This window comes from Hyla sarda, chromosome 1 (assembly GCF_029499605.1).
Source record: "Hyla sarda isolate aHylSar1 chromosome 1, aHylSar1.hap1, whole genome shotgun sequence".
In the NCBI taxonomy this organism is placed as follows: Eukaryota; Metazoa; Chordata; class Amphibia; order Anura; family Hylidae; genus Hyla; species Hyla sarda.
In genome coordinates this window covers 116,973,802-116,994,839 of record NC_079189.1, presented here as the reverse complement: position 1 = coordinate 116,994,839, position 21,038 = coordinate 116,973,802, and the positions used below count along the sequence as shown (strand labels likewise).

Here is a 21,038-nt window from a genome sequence, read left to right as displayed (position 1 = left end):
ACTAAAGTTTCACTTGTTTGATTGAAATTCCAAAAAAAAAAAAAAAAACTGTGCAAGGTCAAAAACCGTATGGTAAAAACTGGATGGAACCATGCACACATACAGTTCTGTACGGTTCCCATTGACTCCCATGTTAAAAAAAAAACGTATACGGGTCAATACGGTTTTTCACCTGGACCAAAAACCGTGGTAGGCCACGGTTTTCTGTTCAGAAAAAAAAAAGTAAAAAACCGTGTGGTGTGAAAAATGGAGACAGCCGTAATGCAATATGGTGCATACGGTTTTGAATGGAAAGTCTATGGCTACGGTTTTCTGTACAGTTGCATAAGTTTCTTTTTTTTTAAATGTATCCAAATACTGTATAGAAAATGGTGGTGTGAACCCTAGGCTAGGTTTCCACACAGTTGTTTTTTTTCTGGTGTTTTTTTGGAAAACTACCACTGCAGTTTTTGTGCCAAAGACATGTGAACATAGCCCTAACAAGCAATTACAGAGGTGTTCCTAATAAAGTGGCCAGTAAGAGTGAGTGTGTTTGAGTTACTCCATAATATGTGCCAGAATACCCTTTCGCCAGTATCGTGACTTGAGCCTCTGCTGTGGTCTCACAATGTGATATATACGGGTCATATGAGGCTGCTGTGGGTGTTTGTACAGTTGTTGAGGCTGCAGACATAGCTTATCCAGTGATAAAGCCAACATGCGCCCTCTGCAGGACGCTATGTGTACAGCTTGTTACGAAACCTGATCTCTCTGATGGACAGCTGCTCTGACCAATCACCTCACACCTCGAAGGAATTCACCAATGGGAGCTTTGTATACACTTACCACTTCCTTACTCTCCGCCAATCAGGAGAATGTGGGCGGTGTTTGGGGGCTTCAGCTGGCGCCACATTTGAATGGTTTGGTGGAGGCTGTGCTGGTCATTATGGTGGAGGGTCCGGGCTGTACACTGAACGGGGAGAAGATCCGGGCCCGAGTATCCCGGGGACAGCGGGTGAAGGCGGTGCGGGGCAGTGCAGCCGGCAGTGCGGTAATGATGCGTTTTTTCCCTGATCAGCATACCTCCTATATCATATACAGGTGTGAACTGCCTATATCAGTGTTTCCCAACCAGGGTGCCTCCAGCTGTTGCAAAACTACAACTCCCAGCATGCCCGGACAGCCGAAGGCTGTCCGGGCATGCCTGGGAGTTGTAGTTTTGCAACAGCTGGAGGCACCCTGGTTGGGAAACATGGGTCTGTATATCCCTGTAGTGATGCCACCCTGCCATCTGTCACTCATGTTCTGTATTTTACTGGTCGTGTGTGACGTGTGCCAGGTTCAGCTCTATACCAGTGTATTAGAGGAGAGTTAGTTAACCCCTTCCTGCCCTGGCTGTACTTGTAAAGCTGTGCGGTAATGACCTAAAATAAGGATATAAAGAAAAAAGTATGCACATTGCTTTTTTTTTTTTTTTCCCTTCCAATTTCCCCCCTAAAAATAAATAAATGAAAGAAAGGGAAAAAAAATAGACTGTAATATTCATCTTAAAATTACCGTACACAAAAATGAGACCTTTTGCGGCGCTTATGGCCCATGATAAGCTGGTCCTTAGTGGGTTAATGTACGTCTATGAATCATGGAGATTAATAATGGAATGTGAAGCCTTGCTAGACGGATGCCTGGGAGCCGTTCTCCGGGGCTGTGACACGTGAGATCAGTTTCCATAATAACCACTTTGGGTGGGGTTCTAAGGCCGCTTTCACACGACAGGTATCATCCTGCTTTTTTACTGCTGTTACTTTACAATAACGGATGGAAAAAAAAATGGATGCAATAACTGGTAATAATGGATGATAACTGATGACCATCATCCGTTATTTTTAATATCTTTTTTTTTTTTTCTTAAAATACCTGATGATGTTCATTCGTTATTACCAGTTACAGATGGTGTTTTTTTTAATCAGGATTTTAACACTATTTTGGAAAGCTGTGTGGAGCATGTGTGGTGTCCCGGTACAGGACCTGGTCCTGTCCCTGTCTAGAGTCCCTTCATTCCCATAGGGCTCTCCTGCAGGGCTTACCCCTGATCGCCTCATATAAATTGTGTATTATTTAATGTATATACATAGGTATTATAAATGTATAGGACCTTAGCAGGTCATGTGACTATAATTATGGTTGTACTATTGTTCAAGGACCTTCTAGGGTCATGTGATGTGCCCAGAGTTCACTGGGTTCAGGACTTACAAGTTTGCTGACCAATGAGCTTAGTCTAGCCCCTTATTATATAAAGGGCTGTAGCCACTAAATTCACTCTCTTAGGACCTGTGCATGGAAGCAAGCACACATCTCAATTCATCTAGGCCAAAGCCTAAGAATCTGCAGCCACTAAACCGTGAGTTACAAAGCTCAATCTATCAAATCCTGTGTGACTACTACCAGCTAGAATATTATAATTAGTAGCACAGTGGCCTGCATCAAAGCTCATTGCTTCAAAGTCCCAGCAAACCCTGTGAGGAACCTGCATTCCGGTTACCTCTTAAGAGACTGTTATGTATAGAGGCTGTTGCATAAAATCTTCAAGTAAAGTTCTTCAGTCTATTCATAAAGTCTGCTGTGGACATTTCGTTATTTTCCCTGCCGTTTATGGGACGGTTGGCGGTAGGACCATTAAAGGGGTGGTGCGCTGCCCTAATTTTCGGAGCTCCGCTCACAGTGTCCAGAAGTTCATTACCCCGAACGCTATGTGCGGGCTTCCGTGTTCGCGGGCGTGACGTCACGGCCGGCCCCTCGTGACGTCTCACCCGCCCCCTTGTGACGTCACGCCCGCCCTCTCTACCAAAGTCTATGGGAAGGGGGCGTGACAGCGGTCGCGCCCCCTTCCCATAGACTTTCGTTGAGGGGCCGGGCGAGACGTCGTGAGGGGCCGGGCGAGACGTCACGCCCGGCGGCTGCGAACACGGAAGCCCGCACACAGCGTTCGGAGTAATGAACTTCCGGACGCTGTTAGCGGAGCTCCGAAAGTCTGGGCAGTGCACAACCCCTTTAACACTAAGGAAACCGCACCCTGGCATCATGACATCTAAGGGTTAACACCACCAGACCCTGCACCTACATCACAGCAACACTCCCCGATACCACAAGTCTCCTGGTTCACCACACATGCTCAGCGTTTTTTGCACATCTGACCACTTTCACTTTAAGCCATTAATAACTCTGGGATGCTTTTACCTTTTTAATTCTGATTCCGAGATAGTTTTTTCGTGACCTATTCTACTTTGTTAGTGGTAAAATTTTGTCGATACTTGCATCATTTCTTGGTGAAAAATTCCAAAATTTGATGAGAAAATAGAAGCTCTCTGCTTGTAGGGAAAATAGACATTCCAAATAAACTTATATTTTGATTCACAAATACAATATGTCTACTTTATGTTTGCATCATAAAGTTGACATGTTTTTACTTTTGGAAGACACCAGAGGGCTTAAAAGTTCAGCAATTTTCAAAATCAGAATTTTTCATGGACCAGTTCAGGTTTGAAGTGGATTTGAAGGGCCTTCTGATTAGAAATACCCCATTATAAAAACTCTTTCCCTTTTAAAGTATTCAAAATGACATTCAGTAAGTGTGTTAACCCTTTAGGTGTTTCACAGGAATAACAGCAAAATGAAGGAGAAAATTCAAAATCTTCATTTTTTACACTCACGTGTTCTTGTAGACCCAGTTTTTGAATTTTTACAAGGGGTAAAAGGAGAAAAATCCTCTCAAAATTTGGAACCCAATTTCTGTCGCGTTAGGAAATACCTCATATGTGTATGTCAAGTGTTCGGCGGGCGCAGTAGAGGGCTCAGAAGGGAAGGAGCGACAATGGGATTTTGGAGAGTGAGTTTTTCTGAAATGGTTTTTGGGGGGCATGTCACATTTAGGAAGCCCCTATGGTGACAGAAAAGCAGAAAAAAAACCACATGGCTTACCATTTTGGAAACGACACCCCTCAAGGCACCCCACAACTATTTGATGCCTTTTCGTTAGTCGGATGTGTAAATGAAGAAAAAAAAATTTTTCACTAAAGTGCAGTTTTTTCCCCCCCCCCAAATTTACAATTTTTATAAAGGGTAATGGGAGAAAATGCCCCCCAAAATTTATAAACCAATCTCTTCTGAGTATGGAAATACCCCATGTTAGGATGTAAAATGCTCTGCGGGCAAACTACAATGCTCAGAAGAGGAGTCACATTTGGCTTTTGGAAAGCAAATTTTGCTGAAATGGTTTTTGGGGGGCATATTGCATTTAGGAAGCCCCTATGGTGCCAGAACAGCAAAAAAAAAAAAACACATGGCATACTATAGGGATGGGGAATTCCTATCGCCCGACGCCCGGGACAAGCAGTTTTGGGCGCCGGGCAGGTTAATTTGTCCGGCCCTTAGTCCGGCTTCGGGCAAGCAGGGCCGGACCTGACAAGCGCGGCGGCGATCTGCAGTCTGTATGGAGCGGGCACCCGACTCCTGCCCACTCCATACTCTGCAGCCCCCGGCTATAAAAACCTGTGTCCTCTGAAGCAGAGCAGGGGAGATGAGAAGCTGTGTATTTGTCTTCTCTCCCCTGCTCTGCAGATCTGTGGGGGGAGATGAGGGGGCGTGGCTTCTTGCTCCCCGTGCAGACCTGCGTCCTCTGCCTTCACTCCCCCCAGTTGTAGCTTCGGAGAGCTGAGGGGAGGAGGCACGTCTGCACGGGTAGATGCATGCGGCGCTCACAGGGGAGTATGGAGCGGGCTCCGGATTCCTGTCCGCTCCATACTCTGCAGCCCCCGGCTGTTCTCAGTAGCCGGGGGCCACGGCTAATAGCCAGCATGCGGTTATCACCGCGGCTGGCTATTAACCCTTTAGATCGCCGCTGTCAAAGCTGACAGCGGCGTCTAAAGGGAGATGTGAATGCTCCCTGGTGGGCTAGTGGGGGGGATCGCCCCACCCGCAGCGCGATCGCGGGGGGAGATCCACTATAGAGGTAGCCGGAGGACTTACCTCTGCTTCCTCCTGTCCCGGATCTGTCATTGATAGATCCTGGCTGGACCAGGCTCTATCAATGGATCACAGAGCACACAGATTAATAGAGTTCAATAGAACTCTATTCATCCGTCTGAAGAATCTAAGGATTCCTCATATAAGTGTAATAAAGTGTTTAAAAAAAAAAAAGTTTTCATAAAAGTTTGAAAGACATACATTAACCCAGTGGTCTTCAAACTGTGGCTCTCTAGATGTTACAAAACTACAATTCCCAGCATGCCAGGACAACCGTTGGCTGTCTGGCCTTGCTGGGAGTTGTAGTTTTGCAACATCTGGAGGGCCACAGTTTGAAGACCGCTGCATTAAAGGAGAACTACGGGATTGAAAAATGTATCCCCTATTTTAAGGATAAGGGATTAAGTTTCAGATCGCGGGGGGTCCGACCGCTCGGGCCCCCCGCGATCTCCCGTACGGGGGCCCCGGCTCTCTGGTTAGAGAGGGCGTGTCGACCACCGCACGAAGCAGCGGCTGACACGCGCCCTCCATACACTGCTATGGGAGAGCCGGAAATTGCCGAAGGCAGCGCTTCGGCTCTCCCATAGCAGTAAATGGAGGGCGCGTGTCATCCGCCGCCTCGTGCGGTGGTCAACACGCGCTCTCTATGCAGAGAGCCGGGGCCCTGTATGGGAGATCATGGGGGGCCCCAGTGGTCGGACCCCCGCGATCTGAAACTTATCCCCTATCCTTAGGATAGGGGATAAAATGTTCAATCCCATAGTTCTCCTTTAACTCCTTCCATGTTAAAAGTTCAAATCGCCCCCGTTTCCTAAATAAAAACACGTAAACATAATAAAAATAAACATATTTGGTATCGCTTCGTGCGTAATTGTACAACCTATTAAAATATAACATTATGTATCCCGTACGGTAAATGTAATAAAAATACCAAACCACAGATTTGCAATTTTTATAATATCCCAGAAAAAAAAGTTAAAAAGAGATTAAAAAGTCAGATCAATACCAAAATGGTACCGATACACAAACAACAGATTATGGTGCAAAAAATGAGCCCTCATACAGCCTGGTATGTGGAAAAAAAATAAAGCTACAGGGGTTAAAAAATGGCAATAAAAAAATTAGAAAAAGTCCAGAATTAGTAAAACATAACGTAAACGATACAAATCTGGTATCGCTGTAATCAGGCGCCTAAAGTATAAAACTAACATGTTATCTCAACCACAAGGTAAATGGCGCAGAAAAGAAAACCACTAAATCTGCAAAATCTGCACCAAATCTGCAAAATATAATATATATATTTTTTGGTTCAGAGAATGTTTATTGAAAAATTTAAAAGTATCATTATAGTAGGTAGTTATGACTATTATAGGGCAAGGAGGAAAAAATCAGAGCGTAAAAGCGAAAATTGGCCTGGACAAGTGGATCGTCATGAGGGACAAGTAGATTTTGCTCCATTTTAGTCCCGTGGACAAGTAGTTTTTTATAAAATTTCCACACCCCTGATACTCTTTTGGAAACTACACCCCTCAAGGAATGTAACAAGGGGTACAGTGAGCCTTAACACCTCACAGGTATTTCACAACTTTTTGTTAAAGTTTTTTCACTAAAATGCTGGTTTTTCCCCCAAATTTAAATTTTTTACAAGGAGTAATAGAAAATTACCCCCAAAATTTGTAACCCCATTTCTTCTGAGTATGGAAATACCCCAAGTGTGGACGTCAAGTGCTCTGTGGGCGAACTACAATGCTCAGAAGAGGAGCGCCATTGAGCTTTTGAAAAGGGAATTTGTTTGGAATGGAAGTCAGGGACCATATGCGTTTACATAGGCCCCCCCCCCCGTGGTGCCAGAACAGTGACCCCCAAAAAATAAATAATGAAATAATGAAAAAAAACAAATAATGAAGGCCACGTGTGTTTGCAAAGCCCCCATAGTGCCAGAACAGTGTACCCCCCCCCATGTGACCCCATTTTGGAAACTGCACCCCTCACAGAATTTAATAAGGGATCAGTGAGCATTTACACCCCTCTGGCATTGGACAGATCTTTGGAAAAGTGGGCTGAGCAAATGAAATTACATTTTTCATTTTCACAGACCACAGTTCCAAAAATCTGTCAGACACCTGTGGGGCATAAATGCTTACTGCACCCCTTAATACATTACATGAGGGGTGTAGTTTCCAAAATGGGGTCACATGTGGAGGGTACACTGTTCTGGCACTATGGGGGCTCTGTAAAGTCACGTGGCCTTCAATTCCGGACAAATTTTCTCTTCAAAATCCCAATGGCGCTCCTTCTCTTCTAAGCATTGTAGTGTGCCCGCAGAGCACTTTACATCCACGTATGGGGTATGTTCTTACTGGGGTACAAATTTTGGGGGCTCTTTTTTTTCCCTTGTGAACATGAAAAATTTAGGGTAATACCAGCATTTTAGTGATTTTTTTTTTTATTTTCCCATCCAACTTTAACGAAAATTCGTCAAACACCTGTGGGGTGTTAAGGCTCACTATGCCCCTTGTTACGTTCCGTGAGGGGTGTAGTTTCCAAAATGAGGTCACATCTGGGTATTTATTTTTTTGCGTTAAAGTGGTACTCCGGCGCTTAGACATCTTATCCCCTATCCAAAGGATAGGGGATATGATGCCTGATCGCGGGGGTCCTGCTGCTGGGGACCCCCGTGATCTTGCACTCAGCACCCCAGTTAAAATCAATCCCTAGAGCATGTGTGCTCCGGGTCTAATTACCGGCGACCACGGGGCCGGCGGTGTGTGACGTCATGCCTCCGCCCCCGTGTGACGTCACGCTCCACCCCTCAATGCAAGCCTATGGGTGACAGCTGTCATGCCTCCTCCCATATGCTTGCATTGAGGGGCGGAGCGTGACGTCACACGGGGGCGGAGGCATGATTTCCCACGGCACTGGCCCCGTGGTCGCCGGTAATCAGACCCGGGGACTGATTTTAACTGGGGTGCTGCGTGCAAGATCACGGGGGTCCCCAGCGGCGGGACCCCCGCGATCAGGCATCTTTCCCCGATCCTTTATCTAAGCACCGAAGTACCCCGTTAATGTCAGAACCGCTGTAAAATCAGCCACCCTTATGCAAATCACCAATTTAGGCCTCAAATGTACATAGTGCGCTTTCACTCCTGAGCCTTGTTGTGCGCCCGCAGAGTATTTTACGCCCCACATATGGGGTATTTCTGTACTCTGGAGAAATTGTGTTACAAATTTTGGGGTTCTTTTTTTCCTTTTACCTCTTGTGAAAATAAAAAAGTATGGGGCAACACAAGCATGTTAGTGTAACATTTTTATTTTTTTACTAACACGTTGGTGTAGACCCCAACTTTTCATAAGGAGAAAAAGCCACCCAAAATTTGTAGTGCAATTTCTCCCGAGTACGGAAACCCTAAACTGTTTCCTTGAAATACGACAGGGCTCCGAAGTGAGAGAGTTCCATGCGCATTTGAGGACTAAATTAGGGATTGCATAGGGGTGGACATAGGGATATTCTATGCCAGTGATTCCCAAACAGGGTGCCTCCAGCTGTTGCCAAACTCCCAGCATGCCTGGACAGTCAGTGGCTGTCCGGAAATGCTAGGAGTTGTTGTTTTGCAACAGCTGGGGGCTCCGTTTAGGAAGCACTGTCGTACAATACGTTTTTTATTTTTATGGGGGGGGGGGGGGACACTTTAAGGCGGTGTATATGTAGTGTTGTACTCTTTATTATGTGTTATCGTAGTGTAGTGTTCTTAGGGTACATTCGCACTGGCAGAGGTTTACAGTGAAAAATTTGCTGCAGCTCAAACTTCAAGCAAGAAACTTACTGTAAACTCCCCTGTGTGAATGTACCCTGTACATTCACATGGGGGGGGCAAACCTCCAGCTGTTGTAAAACTACAACTCCCAGCATCCACTGACAGACCGTGCATGTTGGGAGTTGTGCTTTTGCAACAGCTGGTTGGAAAACCTTCAGTTAGGTTCTGTTACCCAACTCAGTTTTTTTCCAACCAGTGTACCTCTAGCTGTTGCAAAACTACAACTCCCAGCATGTACTGATCGCCGAGGGGCATGCTGGGAGATACGCAACTACAACTCCCAGCATGCTGAGACAGCTGTTTGCTGTGTGGGCATGCTGGGATTTGCAGTTTTGCAAGATCTAGAGGGCCAAATTTTAGAGATCCCTACACAGTGAAATCCAAACTGTGACCCTCCAGCTGTTGCGGAACTACAAATCCCAGCATGCCCAAACAGCTGTCTGGGTATGCTGGGAGTTGTAGTTTTGCTTCATCTTGAGGGCTACAGTTTAAAGACCACTGCTAGGCAACTCGCCGACTTCCGTAGGATCCAGGGAGCCAGCCACACAACATCGTAAATAAAGATTAAAAAAAGACAACCGGGAGGCAGCGCCTCGTGTATTACCCTTGGCAGGTGAGGGAACCAAAAAGTATGCTGAATGTACACCCAGGACTTAAGTCAGGGTGGCCGCTCACCTTAAAGTAGAAGAATTGCGCATATCACCCCTTGATTGGGGTACCAGATAGAGTTGGATGAGCTGCCGAGCCTGATGGTCACAGGAGCATGTCAACGCCCTGTAGAAACTGGAATACTTGTGAGAAAAAAGACCAATGGATCCAGGCACTGCTCTATCCAGGTATACACAGGATGCAGGTAAGTGTTCTTAATCAAGCAATTTTATTGAACACAAAACAACAAAAGGATCATGACGCGTTTCGGGGTAAATTCCCCTTCCTCAGATGATCTAGGTGCTGCTACAACAAGCGCCCTTTATATAATGGCAAGGTGGAGGAGGTACAGGTCAGGAAGGGGTGGGCTGAATGTGATGTCACATCCAGTCCACTTACAAAAAAACTTAATTTACATGTAGAAACAGCAGAAAATAATTATTGTCTAAAACATACAGGTGTGCGTTCGATTATGATAATAATATAACATCAATATAAACAGTACTAAGTGATATAACATGGGTGGAATCGGCAATGTGACAAACACATCCCGGTAGTGATTGTCCAAAACGAGGCTCAGTTGCGGGAGCTCTGACGAGGTAAACAACATAGCCATGTGGCTGAAAATAAACATAAACAATGGCATCGGTCTATTGTAAGGCGCTCCACTCGCAGCACGCGCCGACATAGCAGTGACAGGAGTATCCACGGACGCGTTGCCAAGCAGACGTCTCTGAACGGAAAACAACCAATCACAGTCCACGGGATGCGGCTTGCAGCGGAGCGCCCAACATAGTGAGTAAACAACATAGGGAACAACACCATCTATGGAAGAAAAAGGTAAAGTAAATACAAAAATAAATAAATGAAATGAAGGCAAGAGATACAAGTAATCCAGTAATCAATATCAGCAGTCACCCCGGTCCGGTCCCCGCCCGGCCTGTGGCGGGGACCGAAATTCCCACGGGCGTGCAGGTACGCCCTTGGTCCTGAAGTACCAGGGAGCAAAGGCGTACTTTGGTCCTTAAGTGGTTAAAGAGGTACTCCGGTGGAAAACATTTTTTTTTAATTTTTTTTTAAATCAACTGGTGCCAGAAAGTTAAACAGATTTGTAAATTACTTCTATTAAAAATATTTACCCTTCCAGTACTTTTTAGTAGCTGTATGCTGCAGAGGAAATTATTTTCTTTTTTAAAGGGGTACTCCGGTGAAAACCTTTTTTCTTTTAAATCAACTGGTGGCAGAAAGTTAAACATATTTGTAAATTACTTCTATTAAAAAATCTTAATCCTTCCTGTACTTATTAGCTGCTGAATACTACAGAGGAAATTCTTTTCTTTTTGGAATGCTCTCTGACGTCACGAGCACAGTTCTCTCTGCTGACATTATTATAATAATAATAACACTTTTATTGTTGTCCTTAGTGGGATTGGAACCCAAGTCCCCAGCGCTGGAAGGCAGCAGTGCTAACCACTCAGCCACCATGCTGCCCTTAGCATACATCTGCTATGCATCTGCTATGCATGGTTGCTAAAATGGACAGAGATGTCAGCAGAGAGCACTGTGCTCGTGATGTCATAAGTGTTCCAAAAAGAAAGGAATTTACTCTGTAGCATTCAGCAGCTAATAAGTACTGGAAGGATTAAGATTTTTTAATAGAAGTGATTTACAAATATGTTTAACTTTCTGCCACCAGTTGATTTAAAAGAAAAAAAAAGTTTTCACCGGGGTACCCCTTTAATTTTTTGTCTTGTCCACAGTGCTCTCTGCTGACACCTGATGCGGTAAGACCATGAGGAAATGTGCCCACACCTGTCATCCCGCTGATTGGCAGAGCTGCAACACCAACACTACACTGTGAGGCTCCTTTCACACTAGGAGTATTCATCCGTTATTAAACATCTGTTTTCTGTGTAAAAACGGATGTATAATAATGGGTGCTAACAGCTGAATAATGTCCATCAAATTAACGGGCATATTCATCCGTTAGGACCCATTATAACATCCCTCATGTATGACTGTTTTAACACCCCTGCCTAAAGACTCCCACAGCCAGGACTACTACTACTCCCATCATGGAACAGACTTGTCTCCATGGTGGGAGTAGTAGTTCCCTGGCTTGGGGGAGTCTGGGGTTGGCTGGGGAGGCTACATTAGTGTTTGTACTACAACCCCCATCATGGAACAGACTGTTCCATGATGGGGGTTGTAGTACAGGGGCTAAGGGACTGATTGCACCGGGTCTCACTTCTGAGACCAGATGTGATTTAGAAGTTGTTGAACAGGGGAGCGGGTGGCATGCTCCACTCCCCTGCGATGTATGATGTATTTACTTTCATTTTTAAATTCTACGCCGGGAGCCCTGTATGGCTGGTATTGAGGAGCGATTCAGGGCTCCCGGTGGGGTTTTCAAATAGAAGCGCTGCGGTGGGCCTTCTATATATCTTGCCTATATTTTCATTCATAGCGCTGCAGGTGGCTTATGATAGCACTGCGGGGGGAACATATATAAATGTGCTGCAGGGGGCAAGATATATAGAAGCCCTGTGGGGGCCAGACATATACCATCCAGCAATTCTATATATCTTTCCCCACCACAGCGCTTCAATTTGAAAACCCCGCTGGGAGCCCTGAATGGCTCCTCAGTACCGGCGGAGCATGCCTCCCGCTCCCCTGTTTAATAACTTCTAATTGCATCGGGTCTCAGAAGTGATACCCAGTGTGATCAATTCCTCAGCTTCTGTACTACAACCCCCATCATGGAACAGTCTGTTCCATGGTGGAGGTTGTTGTACAAACACTAATGTTGCCTCCCCAGCCACCGGCAGACTCCCGCATGGGAGGAGTAGTAGTAGACTTCAATGTTTAAAAATAACGGCCGTTAATTTACCCGTTTCTTGTGACGGAAGAAAAATTTGTGCATGTTCCCTTAATTCTTCCGTCACAACTAGCGTCCGTTATCCATGACCAGCTATAACGGGTCATGACGGATTATCAAAAAATCCCATAGATTTGAATGGGATTTTGTAACGGACGTGTAACATCCATTTTTAAAGTTTTTTTTCTAACAGACTTTTATAACTAATCTTTTAACGGATGAATTTGATAGTGTGAAAGGGACCTGAGTCGGAATCAGAAGGCTTTATATAGAGCAGTGTTTCCCAACCAGGGCACCTCATGTGATGCCTGCAGCGTAACGTGAGGAACATACATGATCATCACACCAGGCACAGAGAGGCAACACTGTAGAATTAAAGGGGCACTACCATGGCGAGACAGTTTGTTTCGCGCTTTATCTCCTATTGAGATAGATAGATAGATAGATAGATAGATAGATAGATAGATAGATTATATATATATATATATATATATATATATATATATATATATATCTCTATCTATCTAATTTTTTTATATATGTTAGTTTATAGTTTGTTCTGCTCACGACGACCCCCCCTTTTTATTTTATTTTATTTTTTACTTTGCAGAGTTTCAGTGATGGTTTCGTCATCATGGGGCCTGCCTTCTCTGTTCCGCCTGCCGCCGCCCATCTGTTTATTATTCATATTATTCATATTTTTTCATACTTTCCTTCTGTGATCCTCCTTCTCTGCCCACGGACATGATCACATGACTTTACAGCCTCGTTTTCGCTCAACCAATGAACATTCCGTAAAGTCATGTGACTTTAGCAAGCCTCGTTTTGGAAAACTCTGCGAGAGTTTTTGCTTTTGCGGAAATCATGTGACTTTTCAGTCTCATTTCCGCAATCAAATGAGGCTGTGATGTGAATTTTGTGCTGCACCAATCGGGCATCGTGCGCAGCACATGCGCTGGTGCATGTGGCTGTTCCATGGTGGTTAAAGGAGGAGCATGTGTTACGAGCCAATAAGAACAAGACAGCAACAGGGATGGGGAAAAAAAGACACAGATGGCGGAATAAATAATGGAGGGCAAGCCAGGGGTGGACACCAAAAGGGAGTAGGAAAGGCCAAAGATGAAAAAAGGAGGACACAAATGAAAAAAAAAAAAAAAAAAAGACGGATAGGAAATGTAGTTTCACCTAGTCCACAAACAGGAAGGAAGGGAAAAGAAACCAAAAGACGAACGCTGAGTAAACTGAGGTAAAAAAAAAAAAAACACAAAAAGGAAAAAAAGGTGACAAAAGGAACGGTAAGACAGCTACTATACATACAACCATTAAAGCAAAATAATAAGAGCAGGGTAGTACCCCTTTAAGACTAAGGTTATTTATTTTTCTTTTCTAAGAAGTTTACAGCCTTTAGGCTGCATTCACATCTCGTTTTTTACATATGGGTGCTGGATCCGACTGGGAGAGGGGAAAACCGGGCGCTCTCATACCCCAGCTGGATCAGCCCGTGACTCCATTTACTTTAATGAGCCGACCGGAGTCAAACGGTGACTTCGGTCAGCTCAGTTTTGACCCGTATGCAGTTTTGGACCGGACCTAAAACCCTAGTATACTATGGTTTTAGGTCCGGTCAGGAAACTGAGCTGACCGGAGTCACCGTTTGAAAAATCGAAAAATTTGAAAAATCAGATGGGCAGCAGGAAATACGCTACCTAAGCACTTGAAGCAGACACACATGGCTTTCCCTGCCGCAGCCCTGTGTGTGCAATGAAGTTCGGAGGCGGGCCAAAACTGACAGGGGGCCCGCCTTCATACCTTATTGCACACACGGCTGTGGCGGGGAAAGCCTGTGTGTCTGCTCCTAGCGAATATGCAGCTTATTTCCCGCTATCTGGCAGATTTCTCGCAGTGCCAAATACGCTGTGTATTCACTGTTTGTGACCCTACCCTAAACCAGCGTAGGTATGTTCACACGTTAATATACTCACAGCTGGTTTCCCGTGTATAGAAGTGATACTTTCAGCCTATCTTTTCCAGCAGGAACCCCGCTGTGAGTTATCAATGTGTGAATAAACCCTTTCTGCTGGTAACTGAGCCTAGTGTACTTCACTAGAAATAGTCTTTAGGAATAGGATCACTGTTGTTTTTTGCAGAAGGAATGGGCATATATGCCATGCTATGTGCCAGTCTCTGATGGGCGCTCTAGGAGACCATTTAATAGGAATCATTTCTGTCCTGCAATAGAGCTGCTCTTTTAATATTAATGCAATTTTAATAGCTCAGGTTTTCAATGGCTTTTCCTTTATTCTCCCTTTGAAAGCCTCTGTCCTCCACAAAGCTTAGCTCCGCAGTCATTTCACTTTTTAACTAGTATTTAAAGTGATGTCGACTTCATCTTTAATTACAGGTTTGTGCTCAGCCCTGAGACGAAGTAATTGACCATGGTGTATACCCAAGCATATGCCAATAGTGGTTTTGTAATTACCTGGCTAGAAATGAAAGACTACAGATGAGTGCTACAGTCCATTAGTAAGACCTGCAGCTTCTTTTACATAATATCGCTTTCTTATCTGAGGTCCAAGGCTTCTCGCCGTCTCTTCTGGGTACGTCTGCTATTTAGACTTTTAAATTGCACAAAGCCACAAAGACATCGAAGCCTTTGGAGTTATACATCAATGCTATTGTATCCCTCCTGGATATTTAAGGAACATTTTGCACTCTTATGACTGCAAGAAGTGATTTGTAAGAGATTTCATTACATTAAATTATTAAAACAAATATTCCGGCAATGCGGTCTTCGATGTAATGGTGCTAGCTGAAAAGGGTAATTTCACAGTGAAATTGCTCTCAGAAGGGAAAGTATAGGGGTTATCAATATAGTCGAGCCGCAGTCTTTTTATTTTTTTATTTTGAAAAATGACAGGAGGTATGATAAGAGAACAAGGCCAGACGCGGGTATAAATCTTGACTACGGTGCTTATTAGGGTTCCTTTAATACACCGATGTCATGGCCATAGGGAGAGCTTAGAGACCTTGTTATCCTATGCGAAAAAATATGCATTTCTACCGCACTGTGTCTTATAAATCTGCTACTAGTATTTGGAATATTAACAAGGTGACCTATTTGGGTGGATAAATCGTCACGGCTGCTGCCTTGTTCTTCCCTAAATCACGTCGGCTGAGCCATTCCCATATGTTTCTATCAATGACCTTTGCAGATATACATATGGGCTTTTTTTCAATTCCTAAAAGACTTAAAGGGTCTTGTGAAATGACATAAATAAGCAAGTGCATTTAATGAGCTGTGAAGATTCGCAGGCTCCTGTATCTTAGTGGGAGGCTGCGCAGGTCTATTTATGTGTTTTCTCTTTGGTACCAAAATCCTCCTGAACGTAACTTTCTCTGTAAATGGGTTTGAGAAGTTATGTGATGCTGGAGCGTACAAGTGCTTTCTACTCTCTGACTGAAGAGAAGATGGATCACTGACTCAAAGAAGCTTTCTCCTTTTTTTTTTCTTCTAAGGCAGTGTTTCCTAACCAGGGTGCCTTCAGCTGTTGCAAAACTACAACTCCCAGCATGTTCGCACAGGTGAAGGCTGTCTGGAGATGCTGAGAATTGTAGTTTTGCCACAGCTGGAGACATTCTTGTTGGGAAACACTGTCTTAAGCTATGATCACAAGGCGGAATTCCGCACAAATTCCATTCAGCAAAGTTTGTTCAACGGAATTGCAGAATTCTGCCGAAATTGTGTCGAATTTCTGGTCAATTCTGTGTTCTCTAAACACAGAATTCCACTGAAATTCAAGAACCATTGAGTTCAATGGGATTCTGCCTGCAATGCCGCAAAATTTAAAAACAGGTTTTTCTAAATGCAAAATTCTACTGTGTGAATAGGACAACAGAATCCCATTAAACATAATGGGCTTTAACCCCTTAAGGACCACGAGCGTACAGGTGCACCCTGATGTTCTGGTACTTGGAGGCACTGTCATTGTTAAAAACTTTTCATATATTGCAGGACTCATTATTATATGACATTTCACAATTTACACCTGTTAAAAAAATTTTTAATTTTCACCTGAAATTCAAGCTCAAAATAGCCACCACTAGGGGTCGCCTGTCTTTTAGCCAGACAAACTAGTCTAGATTTTACAGCATACTGGATACCGGCTGTTAAGCATACCGGTATCCAGTATAGGAGATTTCTATTGTTTATGCAAAACTACAGATAAAGGATGTGTGGACATGCTGGGATCTGTAGTTTTACAACAGCTGGAGGCAACAAACATTGCAGCTTCAGTTGTTACTAAACTACAACTCACAGCATGGTGAAATAGTCAAAGCTTTCTCGGACTCCTGAATGACAAAGAAGTTGATGAGACATTCAGGAGTCTGTGAAAGATGAATGACACACATGGTGACAGCTATGCTTTTTTTTTTGCACTTTGACAAGGACCAAGGACATACCTGTTCACCCGTGGGAATTTCCGTTCCCGCAGGGCAGGGATCACACCGGGATGCCTACTGAAATAATTCAGCAGGCATCCCGTGACAACGCAGAGGGGGGTCCTGAGATCCCCCCCAATGTAGGTGATCTGCAGTGATTCCGGTCATATGGGTCGCGTGACCCGATGAACCACAATTTTTTTTTTTTTTTTTTATAACGGTGTGTGATTTTTAATAAAATTTTAAAGGGGTATTCCAGGATTTTTTTTTACTATGCTACAGGGGTTGCAAAGTTAGTGTAGTTCATAATATAGTGTCTGTACCTGTGTGTGACGGTTTTCTCACAATTCTTATGTGATTTTCACTCCAATATTTATTTTTAACAGCATACAAAATGACTGTTGTCTCAGAGTTTTCCCAGGTTGCAATGCGGCCGAGACCTGACTCACTAGTCAGCTGATGACGGGGAGCCTGTCTGCTTCAATGGGTGGAGCGATCGCTTGGCGGGAGAGAGATCAATCTGAAACTAATGCAACAGCTGTAGGCACCCTGATTAAAAACCACAGGTCTTTAGACTGGATGCAGCTGATTTATGTTTCAATGAGTGGGGTGGCTGAGGTGTGGGAGGGAGGAAAATGGAATTGTGAGATTTGTAGGCAAAAAAAGAAAAGTCAAACAGGAAATACCAGTTCACAAAAAGCTAGCCACTGTATTATAGTAATCTCACAACATAGCCATTTAGCCCCAAGACAAGCGCAGATCCTTCCTAAGCATGTCCATTACTGTCTGCCAGGCAGGTACGTACTAAAATCCCCTTTTGGTGGAGAACCCCCTTAACCCCATAAACCACTAAAATGACCAAAAAAACTCTTATTTAAAAAAGAAAAAAAATAAGACCTCTGGGGGTATTTTTTTTTTTCTCCAAAAATGGGTCATGGGTCACTGAGTCAATCAAATGTGCAGTGCTCTCTCTCCTCCAGAGAGGGGTGCGAATTTGAGGCAACAGGTTAGGGACGGCCACACACATCACATTCCCGGAATGGGCATTCCCAGAATGGGCATACTTTTTATTTTTGGCTATGCTCTGGGTCATCATTCTGGGAACATAACCTGTTTTATCATTTTACGTCCCACTGTACCCCATTTTAGTAATTTACCCCATGTAACGCTCCTTGAGGGGGGAGGGTCCCACTGTTCTGGCTCCATAATACAGCTATGTAAATGCTCAAGGCCCCTGACTGAGCTCCTGCTCTTCTGAGACCTGATGTGCTCCCGCAGAGCTGTTTACGTCCAGATATGAGGTATGTCCTTACTCCAAAGAAATGTATTTACAAATTTACATTGACATTTTCTCCTGTTACCACTTGTGAAAATGAAAAATTTTAGTGTAAAAAATCAAATTATTCCTTTTCACATCCCACTTTAATGAACATTTATCAAACAAACACCTGTGGGGTGCTAAGGCTCACTGTTCTGCTTGTTACATTCCTTGAGGGGTGTAGTTTCCAAAATGGTATGCCATGTGTGTTTTTTTTTTTTTTTTTTTTTGGGTCTACAAGAACATGCGAGTGTCAAAAAAATGAAGATTTTGAATTTTCTCCTTCACCGCACTGCTATTTCTGTGAAACACCTAAATGGTTAACACACTTACTGAATATACTTTTTAATTTTGGGGGGTGCAGTTTTTATAATGGGGCCATCTGTGGGGTATTTCTAATATGAAGGCCCTTCAAATTCACTTCAATACTGAACTGGTCCCTGAAAAATTCTAATTGCTGATGAACTTTGAAGCCCTCTGATGTCTTTCAAAAGTAAAAACATGTCAACATTATGATGCAAACATAAAGTAGACATATTGGGGGATATTTATAAAAGCATTTATACTAGTATTTCCCGTCTAAATATGTGCGACTTTTCTGCGACTTTTGCTTTAGAACATGATGTATTCTAGTCTATTTTAGGCAGAAAAATGCATTGGTGCTGAATTTATCAAAAGTGACTTTTCAGCGACAAGTGGGACTTCCCGCACCAGGACTTACATTTACGTCCTGTGTATCACCGTGAGCATTGGAGTGGTGCTCGCGTCATACACGACAGGTTCCGGCTACTAGTGGCAGCCGGGGACCCGGCCGTAATGGCCGACATCCGCGATCGCGCGGATGTCCGCCATTAACCCCTCAGATGCTGTGATCAATACTTTGAATGGATGATCGGATCGCCTGCAGCACTGCCGCGGCGATCCGATCATCCAGCATGGTGGCCGGAGGTCCCCTCGCCTGGCTCCGGACGTCTCCCGGGGTCTTCTGCTCTGGTCTGCGATCGAGCAGACCAGAGCAGAAGATGACCGATAATACTGATCAGTGCTTTGTCCTATACATAGCACTGAACAGTATTAGCAATTAAAGGATTGCTATTGATAGTCCCCTATGGGATCATAAAAAGTGTAAAATAAAAGTTGAAAAATGTAAAAGTAAAAAAAAGTGAAAAATCCCCTCCCCCCAATAAAAATGAAAATTGTCAGTTTTTCCCATTTTACCCCCAAAAAGCGTATTTTTTTTTTCTAAACATATTTGGAATCACCGTGTGTGTAAATGTCCGTACTATCAAAATATAATTTTAATTATCCCGTACGGTGAATCGCGTAAATGTAAAAAATTAAAGTCCAAAAATGCAGCTTTTTTGTCAAATTTTATTAAAAAATAAAAATGTATAAAAAAATATCTAAATTTTATATATGCAAATGTGGTATCGATAAAAAGTACAGATGAAGGCGCAAAAAAAATGAGCCCTCATACCGCCCTATATACGGAAAAATTTAAGTTATAGGTGGTAAAAATAGGGCGATTTTAGATTACTGATTTTGTACAAAAAGTGTTAGATTTTTTTTTAAGTGGTACAAAAATATAAAAGTATCTAGCCATGGGTATCATTATAATCGTATTGACACACAGAATAAAGAACACATGTCATTTTTACCGTAAAATGTATAGTGTGAAAACAAAACCCTAAAAAATGCTCAAAATTGTGGTTTTCATTTAAATTTCCTCCCTAAAATTTTTTTTGAGGGGGTTTGCCATACTTTTTATGGTAAAATCAGAGGTTTCATTAAAAAGTAAAATTAGTCACGAAAAAAACAAGCCCTTATATGGGTCTGTAATAGAAATATAAATGAGTTATGGATTTTAGAAGGCGAGGAGGAAAAAACAAACGCAAAAATTAAAATTGGCCTGGTCCTTAAGGTGAAAATGGGCTTTGTCCATTAGGGGTTAAAGGGGTACTACAGTGGAACACTTTTTATTTTTTATTTTTTTGTAAATCAACTGATGCCAGAAAGTTAAACAGATTTGTAAATTTCTATTTAAAAATCTTAATCCTTTCAGTAGTTATTAGCAGCTGTATACTACAGAAGAAATTCTTTTCTTTTTGGATTTATTTTCTGTCACAACCACTGTGCTATCTGCTGACACCTCTGTCCATGTCAGGAACTGTCCAGAGAAGTAGAAAATCCTATGCTGCTCAGGACAGTTCCTAAAATGGACAGAGGTGTCAGCTGAGAGCACTCTGGTCATTACCGAAAAGAAATCCAAAAAGAAAATAATTTCCTCTGTAGCATACAGCCGCTAGTAAGTACTGGAAGGATTAAGATTTTTTTTAAATAAGTCATTTACAAATCCGTTTTAACTTTCTGGCATCAGTTGATTTAAAAAAAAAAAAAAAAAAAAAAAGTCTTCCACCGGAGTACCCCTTTAAATTTTGGCAGAATTTCCGAAGAAATTTTTCTGTGGAATTCCGCACAGAAATTCTGCAGTGTGAATAGCCATATGCCTTGAATCACTTTATGATCACTTTTGGGAAAGTCTGGAATCTGGGACCCGTACCACCGATACACAGTGCTGGTTTTTCAAATGAATGGGGCCACCTGCAGTTCTGTCTAGCTGGGTGGCTGAGAGCACTGCTGTGCAGGGAAAGCTATGTCCGCATAGCACTTTTGGGGCTCTCATTTTGAACCTTTAGCTGTTTAAGTTTTGGGACCTTGTGCTTTATTTTACAGCCATAAAAAATTATGCTCATAAAAGGAATATATGTGTGAACAAACAACTGTTTTGTTGCTGAATTCAATAGAACTATTTAGTAAAAAATAATGTGGTTTTTGTGTTCACAAAACAGCTGATTTAGAGCCTTTTTCAGTTCGAAAGATGGCACGAAAACTGTGTGAACATAGCCAGAAACTTAGAAGAGGGAGGATCCTACCAATCATA

The 21,038-nt window shown here is 43.2% G+C and overlaps 1 protein-coding gene across 1 annotated transcript in view; it reads left to right on the top strand.

Moving 5' to 3' along the window:
* Positions 1 to 865: 865 nt before the first annotated feature.
* NEIL3 (nei like DNA glycosylase 3) overlaps positions 866 to 21,038 on the top strand; it is a 73,259-nt gene continuing 53,086 nt past the window's right edge. Inside the window, exon 1 of the mRNA XM_056560567.1 lies at positions 866 to 1,030. Within this exon, the coding sequence (XP_056416542.1) occupies positions 926 to 1,030 (105 nt within the window). The 5' untranslated portion in view covers positions 866 to 925. The remainder of the gene's footprint in view (positions 1,031 to 21,038) is intronic.